General features: G+C 40.2%; 1 protein-coding gene across 1 annotated transcript in view; it reads right to left on the reverse strand.

Moving 5' to 3' along the window:
- Positions 1-12,185, reverse strand: part of LOC132823514 (protein diaphanous homolog 1-like) — a 342,084-nt gene that overhangs the window by 202,741 nt on the left and 127,158 nt on the right. The window contains exons 13-14 of the mRNA XM_060837454.1: positions 2,083-2,198; positions 1,819-1,883 (exon numbers count right to left, since the gene is read on the reverse strand). Coding sequence (XP_060693437.1) covers positions 1,819-1,883; positions 2,083-2,198 — 181 coding nt within the window. The remainder of the gene's footprint in view (positions 1-1,818; positions 1,884-2,082; positions 2,199-12,185) is intronic.

Genomic DNA, 12,185 nt, shown 5'->3' on the forward strand with positions numbered 1-12,185 from the left:
AGATGTTGCAATGGAATTCCAGAGCTGCAAGTCTAAGTAGCTGCAGGCAAGGCCACCAATGGTGCAGCAACCATTACAGATGCACACAGGGTCAGAATTAGATAATCGTAGGCATCACGGAAGGTTATGGGGTTGGAAGAGATTGGAGACAGATTAGGAAGGAGCAACGCCTACAGAAATGTGAAAGCAAGGAGAATTCTAACATCAAGCAGTTTGTTTACCAGAAGTTGAGAAAATTTAGCATGACAGTGAGTACCTTTGCCAACCTTTATAGCTGAGCCATCAAGAGGACTTTGTTTGGATGCATCACTACCTGGTATGGCAACTGTACCATTTAAGATTGGGGACGGTTACAGAGAGTGATGAACTTGGCCCGGACAATCACAAAGGCCAACTTCCCATCTGTAGAATCCATCTACCAGGCCCACTGTCAAGGAAAGGCCGCCAGCATTCTCAAGGATCCATCCCATCCTGGCAATGCTTTTCTGCAGCCTCTACCATCAGGGAGAAGGTACAGAAACCTGTACACATGCACCAGCAGGTTTTGAAACAGTTTCTACCCTATTGTTGTTACAGAAATGACTGGACTCTCTGAGCATTCACCTGTACCTGTGTTTTTGTTTTTGTCACTGTTTACCTATTATTTACTATCTATGCTACTTAACTCTGTGATCCGCCTGTGTTGTTCGCAAGACGAAGCTTTTCACTGTGCCTTGGTACACGTGACAATTAATTCAATTCAAGTACAGCAAGTAATTATCAAGGTTCATGGAACACCATCTTTTATGAAAGTAAAGTTATACTGGGCAGTGATTAGATCATATCTCAAATTGTGTGCGCAGATTTGGTCTTCTTACTTAAGGAAGGCTTTAAATATACTAGCGTGGATTAAAGAGAATTAACAGATTGATAACTTAAAAGAGGGTGTCGTCTCAGGAGGAAAGGTTGGACAGGCTCATCTGGTTTCCACTGAAGTATAGAAAAATGAGTGGTGCCCTGATTGAACGACAAAAGCTCCTGAACAGTGTTGACAAGGTCGATGCGGAAAAGATGTTTCCTCTTGGACACTCCGGAACTGGGGGACACTTTAAAAATTAGGGATTGCGCTTTTAGGACAATCCAGGGAAATTTTTTTTCTCTCGTAAGGTTGCAACTTTGGAACAGGCTACCTCAGAAGGTGACAGAGGTGACATCATAATTTTTTGTCAGAGAGGAGTTAGTTCAATGTTTGTTAGTCAAGGGAATCAAAGGTAATCAGAGGTAAATGGCCTTATTAAATGACAGAGCAGGCTTGATGGGGCTGAATAACTTACTTTTACTCCAAATTTATATATTTTTTTGACTGAAGGACTGTAAATATTATACCCTTACTCAAAAACAGGCAATTATATGCTGCTGGTTCAATATAGACAATATTGTCTTTGGAAACAATAAACTCAGAAAAATGAATCAGTGGAACGGAAATCCAATTTCAGAATTAAAACATAAAAATTCAGGGACGTTGCAAGAAAGACATTCTAGTGGAATTACAGAGGTCAGTCAGATTTATGCTGGCACTGGTAGCTAAATTAATTTCTTAAAAATAACAATGCTGCATGCTATTTCCTAAGGACAGCTACAATTAACCTTTTTCTGCAAAATTGTTAAATGGAAACATTTTTATACAACTGTCAGTGGTCAGCTCATTGAATTTTCTGACAGGCACTTGATGAAAACCTAAATAATTTGACATCTCTGTGGCTGGCTCTGAGTAGACCTGTCTATCACAGGTTGTCATGTATATCTTCTAAAGCAAATTAACTTTTTTTGCTGACTTACCTTTTTTTCCAATTCTGCAGCTTTGGTTTCGCTGATTTGCACTTTGGTTTTGTCAATCATGTTGTCTGCAAAATAAACCCAGCAAAAGATTATTAGGCCCTTCTAATCTGAAAACTTTGCTGTTCCAGAATTGAAACAAAGTACAGAAGAAATACATTTTTACATTTACACAATATCTTATTTAATTGTATGACTCTCAATACAGTGTGCTGGTGATTATCCAGCCAAAATTAGTCACAGAAAGACTATCGGAAGTGCATTTACCTATTAAATGTTCCACATCCACAGAGACTTTTCTACATTTGAAGTCTGGGTCAGCTCCATTTTTCTGTAGGACTACCTGAGACACACATTCGTCTAAAAGCTTGTAATACTGTGGCCTGAAAAAAAAAGTACATTTAAAATGAAAAGCATTCCTTGTCAAGGTTCAATACTTAAACAAAAAGGAAATAAATCTGGACAACCATTGGTTTAGTTTAGGTATTAGCCATGACACCCCTCACACTCAAGTGGCTGAAATTCAAGTACAGGGTGAAATTTGACAACAAAATCTTGGCTGACACTTCTATACTGTGAACTGAAGGAATGCTGTATTGTTGAAAATACCTCCGCTCAGATGAGACATAAATGCAGACCATGTCCGACACTCAATTTGAGTTTGTGTGGTACTATTTCAACAGCAGCCACCCATCATTCTGTGATCGCCTGCTGAATATTTATCTCTTAACCAACAGCAATGAAACAGATCGTCAGGTTATTTTCTCAAAGCTTTCTTTGTGAAAGCTTGCTGTGTGCAAATTGGTTGTGGCATTTCCTACGTTATAACAATGATACCAGTTCATAATACATTGGTTATAAGGCACTTTTCATAATTTCTGAAGTTCCCAAAATGCTATAAAAATACAAAGTTTTTCTTCCTCTGTTTGCATCATATTACACTTTTTAGTCTGCAATACTAAAAAACATGCACTTTCAAACCCCTATTCAAATTAGCCATTTTCCAGAAAAGGTGAGGGGACTGAATGGCCAATTCCTGCTTCTTTGTCCATGAACTACTAATGACTTTTGTTACCAACTTGCAAAAATAAACAGTGAACACAGCAGTACTAAGTGGTGGTAATGAATGAATTACAGAGGAAAAGGATCCACTACTAGCATTAATTGTTAACCTTTTGACCTCTCTATTAGTCAGTGCCTCACGGCCGAGAGTGAACAACATGATGCATGGCAGCTTCCGGTCCTCTACTTCAACAAATGTCTAAACATTAGTCTCTACTATCAATAGAAATCCAGAAAATCCTGCTTTTAAAGATTCCAATCTGCCAAGCTATTAGAAAACCTGTCGTTTTATAAGCCAGGTTTCATGCTTTAACATAGTGGAAAAGGACGAGTGGCTTGGGAAGAATGGTGGAATAATGGTGCTGTCACTGGACTAGTGATACAGAGGTCCAGGTCAATGCTCTCAGACCACATGTTTAAATCTCACCGTAACCACTGGTGAAAATCAGATTAAATTGAAAGGTAGGAAATAACTGTTGCAAAAAAACCCTCTAATTCACTGATGTCTGTTAGGGAAAGAAATCTGCTGTCCTCATCTAGTGTGGCTTAGGTGCAAACTCCAGATCCAAAGAAACAAGGTTGATTCTTCTGACTCTTACCCTGTCCTTCAACATGGCCCAGCAAGCTACTCAGCTTAAAAGGTAATGAGGGATGAGCAACAAATGCTCACTCAGCAAAACCCACATCCCATGAAAGAATTAAAACTCTATTTTCTTTATCAAATGAAGACTGGGATGAAAGGTAAAACACTTAAATATCAACCTGAGTTGTTCATCGTGAACAGGGTGTAACAAACCTAGCTGCAAAAATGAAGCTTGGCTGAGGCATTTTCACTGCTCAGGCACTTTTGCTAATACATACAACATGTGGACTGCAGTAGCTCAAGAAGGCAGCTCACTACCATCCTCCCAAGGGCACCTAGGGATGGCAATAAATGCTCACCAGTCAGCAGTGCCCGCTTCCCATGAGGGAATTAAAAAAAAACTCGTCCTCCCACCAATCCCATGAACCACATCCAAGAATATAGTAGCCCCTTCAGGAGTTACAGGAGCAAGGAACAAGGAAATGTTAATATTCTTCATCAAGCTTTTGTCTAAAAAAAGTCAATAACTTAATTGATGAACCCAAGTTGACACACGCACCTATAAACATTCTGAAGAATGATGAATTCACAAACCAAGCAGAATGGCCAACCAAACCTTTGCTACCTTCTTCATGTTTATGGGGCCCACATTGAAAATTGTAACAGCAGGGATTTTAAACAAAGAGAAGATTTCATTAAACCTGTTCAGTTATATACTCATCAGCAAAATATAGAACATTCACAAGCTGCATGGTTTAATGGAAACTGAAACAGCTTCTCCTATCACTCGGCAACAAAGTCATTTTTCAAACAGGCAACAAGAACATACAACATTATACGTATTATGCCTGAATTTCTGAAAATTATAATAAACTTTACAAATTCCTAGGTCTACATTTATAATGGAAACTGCTGTCATACTGTAATTACAAACTCCCATCCAGAAGAGTGTACAATGTCAACACTGGTTGGTGGGTGTAATTATATCATGACACATTTACATTGACTTTTTTGTTCTGAGCGTATGACATATGACAATGATAATATAAAGAGAAAAGAACTGAATGCACAATGCAAAAGCAAAGACTGAATTATGCTTTCATGCTCTGTGTAATTATCCCTGTTCTCTAATTGCTCCTGTTGAAGACTGCTCCTGTGTTCCACATTCAATGTACAAAGTCGTGGTTTTGCTACAAAGACATGATATCTGACGTGATACAAAATTCTTATTCCCAGTGTCTAAGATCCATATACATCCAAAGAGTCACTTTGCTGCACTGTGGCTAATTAAACGATTTGTTAACTGAATGGCCCTTTTAGACACAACCATCTGATTGGTTGAAGCATAATCGCAAACAGTATTTTGTTCAGAATAGCCACAAATGTTTAAGCGTGCCTCCAACACTATTAAACAACTGGACCCTATGCCTTTTGGCTATCAAGATTATCCTGTAATAAATGCAGCACTCTGCTTGGTTTCTCAAAGTTTAGAATGGAATCACGGTGAACATCATTATCCACATTAAAATGTGAGACATTCACACAATAGCTGGTAATAGACCAGCTGGGATTACAAAGAATATACAGCACAGAAACAGGACACCTTGCCATTCCTCATACCAGCTTCCGCCAATCTGACCAGCTGTGGCTCATTTGGCAGTCAGAGATTTTACGTACAAATCTCTACCAGAACTTCAATGCAAAAACTGTCAGCAATTCACCATTATTCTTTAATTTTAGCTCAACTGTTTCTTATGGTAGTGAATCACATATACTCCATCAACAGACACATTGACCTGGACCCCACATACAAATCACTGCAGCTGAAACTGACACCCGGAAGCAGCAAGAACAAACCAATATAAATACCGGAAGAAACATCAAAGCAGCGCTTCACACGAGGCTCCAACAGCACTGATGATGTTCCCTAGCCAGGGAACGAAACGTTTGCAGCAAAAACTTCCAGCTCGGCGAGCAGAATCACATATAGCTTCCACTGTGGGAAAATAAATTAATCCAAAATTCTCAAATGAATTTATTGGTGATTATTTTGAATTTACGATGTTTGTTTTCCATCTCCAAAAAAAGGTGGACTTGCTACAGAAAGACTGCAGTGAAGATATATCAGACCAAGTCCTGGGAAGGTGGAATTAGGGGTATTGGTGGTGACAGCTGGGTGTTGGGTATACAGAGGATGACAAAGCACAAGATGGCATTGGAGAACAAATATTCTGGCAATGCCTCCCAAGTGGGGTAAGGAAGGAAATACTGAACAAGTATGAACAATAACAACGACAAAAAATTGGATTGGGGAAGAAATGGCAAAAAAAAGGACAACATTAATAGTTCTTCACTTAAATTTGCATAGTACTCAGAAAATAAATGAATCAACATCACAAAAGAGAGATTATTGAGCATGATCTTCGAACCATTACAGAGACACTGTTACAAGATGATCAAAGCTAGGAACTAATCATTCAGGGATATCGGACTTTTCGAAAGGACAGATAGGGAGGAATGCCTGACGGGGTAACATTGTTAGTGTGAGATGCAATAAGTACAGCATAAAGAATAGATTTTGGATTGGATGAAGTAGGCTTCATGTGGGTGGAGATACAAAAGAAGGTGAAGCTGGGCATAGTCTATTTATGCCCTTACAATAGCTAGGGAGTAAGGCAGAGGATAAATAAGGAGATAATGAGGAATGTAAAAAAGGCAGCACATCTATTCTGGGTGGCTTTAATCAATGTGTAGATTAGGATAATTAGACTGGCAGATGGATGAATTCATACAATATATTCAGGTTACTTTTCTAGAACAATACGTGATGGACTCAAACTCAATCTAAAATAGCCTGATCTATGTTTCCATGATCTGCAATTTGATATCTTCTTTAGTACCTACGTGAAAGATAGCTATCAGGCCACATTCAGTTCTTTCTTTAATGAACAAAATGCTGGCTGCCTGTTCAATCTTTCCTGCTTGCTATAATGTCTATTTTGGCACCATTTGGATTTTTTGTTGCAGTTTATGCAGTGAATCTGGTACAGCCACGTATATAAATGGCCCACCTTGTAATCAAATGAATCCCTGAGAGAGAGAAAAAAAAGCTTCATTTAGAAAAAACTCAGGCAAATTCCCCAAGGCAATCAAGCAGATTCACAAATCCTCATACTCCCAGTGAATCCATGACTTGCCCTCTATGACATTAACCAGCTCCAGAGATTAGGTGGTACACATAGGAACACTCCTTGCAAAATAAGACAGAGGACACAGACAGACTGGAGAGCTGGACAGACGACAGTTAATGTGGAGAAATAAGAAGTGGGGAGGGGCACATTCTGGAAAAAAAAGAGCAAGCAGAGTCCAATTGAGTGGCACATTCTTAGAACAGATGCAGGAATAGACAGAACTGGGAGTTCACATACAGAAATCTTTGAAGGGGGCCAAACAAGTTAACTGACAAAAAAGCATGTGTGACCTTGGGCATTAAGTAGAAGCTCAGAGCATAAAAGAAAGGAAACGGTGCTGAACATGCATAAATCTATTATTAGACCTCAGCTGGAGATTTGCAGCCTTTTCTGAGCAATAACATCAGGAGGAGGATGCGAGATGGTAAAGAAATTAACTAGAAAGTTACCAGTTCATATGGAGAGAGTAGTTTAAGGTTGCTCTTCGGCATGCACAGAAGTGGAAGGATAGATGAAACACAAGTGTTAAATTGGGAGAGGTTTTCACAGAGTAAATGAGAAACAATAAAACTTTATATGATTGAAGCGTTGACAACCAACAGCATAGAACTATGGTAACTTGCAAACATACGACAGGGAAGGCCAGAAGAATTTATTTTTCCACAACTCATTATTATGATCTGGAAAGTATCACCTGAAAAGGTGGTGGAATTCTTTTTTCATCTTTTCCTGGGATATGACATCACAAACAAAGCCAACATCATTTATCTGAAATATCAACACCCTTCCCCCCTCGGCACTCCAATTCCCTCCCCTGACTATTACATAAATGCTTCCCCCTCTACATTCACTTCAGCTCTCAAAGATTCATCTAGATTAGAAATGCTAGCTTGCTTTCTCCAAACATGCTGCCGGACGCAGTGACCGACAGCATTTTTGCTTTCAATTATTGCCTCTCCCTAATTGCCCTTGAACTGATTGGCTTATTAGGCCATTTGAAAAGGCAGGTAAGAATCTACCACATGATAATGGGTCTGGAATTGCCTGTAGGGCAGATCAGGTAAGGCTGGCAGATTTCTTTTCTAAAAATGCAACAGCAAATCATTTGGCATTTTATAACAGTCAAAGACAGTCATCATAACCACCATCACTGAGACTAGATTTATAGAACGTAGAATGTTACATCGCAGTATAGGCCCTTTGGCCTTCAATGTTGTGCCAATTTGTGAAATTAATCTAATGCCCATCTAACATACATATGGATAATAATGGAACGATGTATGTCCAATGCCCTTAACATGGGCGAGTCTACTACGGTTGCAGGCAGGCTGCTCCACGCCCATACTACTCTGAGTGAAGGGATTACTTGCCATATTTGTCCTAAATTTATCACCCCTCAATTTAAAGCTATGTCCCCTTGCATTAGCCTTCACCATCCGAGGAAAAAGGCTCTCACTGTCCACCCTATCTAACCCTCTGATTATCTTATACATCTCAATAACTCACGTCTCAACCTTCTCTCCAACGAAAACAGTCCCAATTCCCTCAGCCTTTCCTCGTAAGGCCTTCCTTCCATACCAAGCAACATCCTAGTAAGTCTCCTCTGAACCCTTTCCAAAGCTTCCACATCCTTCCTTCCTGCAGTGACCAGGACTGTACACAATACTCCAGGTGCGGCCTTATCAGTGTATTGTACAGCTGAAGCATGACCTCATAGCTCCAAAACTCAATTCCCTGCTAATAAATGCTAACGGACCATATGCCTTCTTAACAACCCTATCAACCTGGGTGGCAACTTTCAGGGATTTATGCACCTGGATACTGAGATTTTTCTGTTCATTTACACTGCCAAGAATTTTACCATCAGCCAGTACTCTGCCTTCCTGTTATTTCTTCCGAAGTGAACTACCTCACACTTTTCCATATTAAACTCCATTTGCCATTTCTCTGCACAGCTCTGCATCTTATCTATGTAACCCACATCATCCTTTGGCACTATCCACAACCTTGTCTACCTTACTGTCAGTCCGCAAATTTACGAACCCATCCTTCTGCGCCCAGCTCCAGATCATTTAAAAAAATGACAAACCGCAGAGGCTCCAAAACAGATCCTTGCGGCACAACACTTAACTGAGTTCCAGGGTGAACATTTCCCATCAACCCACCACCCTTTGTCTTCTTTCAGCTAGCCAATTTCTGATCCAACTCATTAAAACACCTTTAATGCTGAAACTCCATATTTTGTGCAACAGCCTACCATGTGTAACCTTATCAAACGCTTTAATGAAGTTCATACACACCACTTCAACCAATTTACCATCATCCACCTGTTTTGGTACCTTCTCGAATAACTCAATAACGTCAGTTAGGCACAACCTATCCTTCGCAAAACCATGTTGACTACCTTACTCACAACCAAAGTAAGACTCACTGGCCTATAATTACCAGGGTTATCTAGACTCCCCTTCTTAAACAAGGGAATAATATTTGGCATCCTCCAGTTTTCTGGCACTACTCCTGTTGAAAATGATGACAAAGATCAAAGCCAAAGGCTCTGCAATCTCCTCCCTGGTTTCCTGGAGAATGAGGATAAATCCCATCTGGCACAGGAGTTGTATCTATTTTCAGATCTTCCAAAATTGCTAAAACCTTCTAGTGGTCAACCTCAAACTCATCTAATCTTGTAGCCTGTACCTCTGTATTCTCAATAACGTTGCCCTTTTCCAATGTGAATACTGATGAAGAGTATTCATTAAGTACTTCCCCTATGTCCTCAGATTCCACACACAACTTCCCACTACTGCATTTGATTAGCCCGAATTGTACTCTAGTCATTCTTTTATTCCTGATATACCAAGAGAAGGCCTTGGGGTTTTCCTTGATCCTATCTGCCAACAACTTCTCATGCTCCCTCCTGGCTCTTTTTAGCCCTCTCATTCGATCTTTTCTAAGTAACTTATAACTCTCAAGCCCCCTCTCTGAGCCTTCATGCTTCATCCTAACATCAGTCTTCTTCTATCGCTTGATCAAAGCTTCAACTTCTTTACTAAACCATGCTCCCTCTCTTGACAACTACCTCCTTGCCTGATAAGTATTATACTTATCAAGGATCTACAGTAGGTGTTCCTTGAATAAGCTCCACATTTCAAGTGTATCCACCCCTGCAGTTTCCTTCCCCATCCTATGCATCCTAAATCTTGCCTAATTGCATCGTAATTGCCCCCCACCTCCCCGAGTTATACCACTTTCCTCGTGGTATATACCTATCTCTGTCCATTGCAATTGTAAACATAACCAAGTTGTGGGCACTATCGCCATAGTGCTCATCTACCTCCAAATCTAACACCTGGCCTGATTCAATATGGCATCACCCCTTGTTGGCCTGTCTACATACTGTGTCAGAAAACCCTCCTGCATACATTGAACAAAACTGACCCATCTAAACTACTTGAACTTTGGCATTCCCAGTCAATGTTGGGGAAATTAAAATTCCTCATAACAACTACCCTATTACTCTTGCTCCTAACGAGAAACATTTTTGCAATTCTTTCCTCGACATCCCTGGAACAAGTTGGAGACTTATAGAAAACTCCCAAGAGGGTGATCTCTCCTTTCCTGTTTCTAATCACAGCCCAAATTACCTCAGTGAATGAGTCCACATGTTATCTCAACTGCTGTAATACTGGGAGAAAGTGAGGACTGCAGATGCTGGAGACCAGAGTTGAAACGTGTGGTGCTGGAAAAACACAGCAGGCCAGGCAGCATCCGAGGAACAGGAGAATTGACGTTTCGGGCATAAGCCCTTCTTCAGGAATGAGGCTGGTTTGCCAAATGGGCTGAGATAAAAGGTAGGGGAGAGGAGTGCTGGGAATACGATAGGTGGAAGGAGGTGAGGGGGAAGGTGATAGGCGGGAGAGGGGGTGGGGGCTGTAATACTGCCCCTGAGTAACAATGCCACCCGCACCCCTTTATCATTTTCTCTATTCTTACTGAAAGATCTAAATCTCAGAATCTGCAAGAACCAATCCTGTCCCTCCTCTAGCCATGTCTCTGAAATGGCCATAACATCCAAATCCCAGATACCGACCTATGCTGCAAGTTCACCCACCTTATTCCAGATTTATAGTCCCAATTTACTAATTGAAATGAAATTCCACCAACAGTTGTGGTGGGATATGAACCCGGAACCCCAGAAGTACATGCAAATGTGAGACATCTGAAGCCAAACCAGAAAATGCTGGAAAAGCTTGCAGGTCTGACTGATTTCTCACCATAGATGCTGAGTTAACATTTCAGATCCAGTGACCCTTCTTCAGAACACAGTTTGATTTCTCTTCACAGATGCTGCCAGCCTCTGCTGAGATTTTCCAGAAATTCCTGTTTTTCCCTCTAAATTATTAGCCTCAATGTTATCATAATGATATCACTGTCTCCCCAACACTTGAAGGAATTGGATGTAATGGGAGTGTATCTAGGAATGGGATAGAATGCCTAGCTCTTTCAAAGAGTTGGGATTTGGTGAATGGGCCACATGGCCTTACTGCTGTACGATGGTAAACATGTGCTTCCCTATAGGCAGCAGTAGTAAGCTTAGCTAATCTAGATAACTGCTCCCAGGTTCAGATCTCACAGCAGTTTAGGCTTTAGTGTATGGCATGGAAAATCTAAAGTACTGAGTTCCAGAGGTAGCTGATGAAAGACTTGCAGCATTCATTTTGAACAGGAAATGACATTTTAACAGTTAAAAGATAATGAAGCACGAAAAGGCAACTTCAAATCATAAAATTTATTGAAAATGTGCGATTGAGTCGATACTAGGTTGCCAAGTACTTAATCTGGCTTCCTGTTCTCTCAAGTCATTGTAACTGATTCAAGGTCTTTACAGTGACAGAGATTCATCTGTAGCTGGTCAGTAAACAGGACACTGCCAGATGAACAATCATTTCCTGACAGTATTTCCTTTGTATTATTGAAGCCAAAACAATTGGCAAAAAAAAAGGGAGTATTTTGAAATGCTGATACAAAGGATCTCATACAGACTGATCCTTCAAAACGTTCTATAGGTACACAGCATGGTATCCAGATGTACCAATCCTGGCTATTATTCATCATTTACCCAACATCACTAAAACCAGATGCCTGATCATTACTTCAACTAAAATATCCCCTTTGCTAGCATTCAGGGTACAGGCTTATAAATCCTACCAAAGTGAGAAATATGATCATGAGATATCATCTTGTAAGGAGATGGAGAAAAGCAACAACATTCGAATTAAATTCATGTCAAGAAACATTCAATCTTGGCAGAAAAGTAAATTTGCTGTTCATTGTTCTTTTTAAAGAAGCAGTTTTGCAGACCAGTCTTGGTTCTTTACTTTGGGACTCGCAGGGTTAATCACTGCATTTCATGCTGTAGCAGAGTACTCCTGTCCTTTGTTTCACCTCCTACAAAATGCTTTTCTCGGCAATCTTAAAGGTTATGTTCAAAGAAGAATGAACTTTGCACAAATATTTATCTAACAGAAATCCCTAAA

Source organism: Hemiscyllium ocellatum, chromosome 16, assembly GCF_020745735.1.
Source record: "Hemiscyllium ocellatum isolate sHemOce1 chromosome 16, sHemOce1.pat.X.cur, whole genome shotgun sequence".
Taxonomy (NCBI): domain Eukaryota; kingdom Metazoa; phylum Chordata; class Chondrichthyes; order Orectolobiformes; family Hemiscylliidae; genus Hemiscyllium; species Hemiscyllium ocellatum.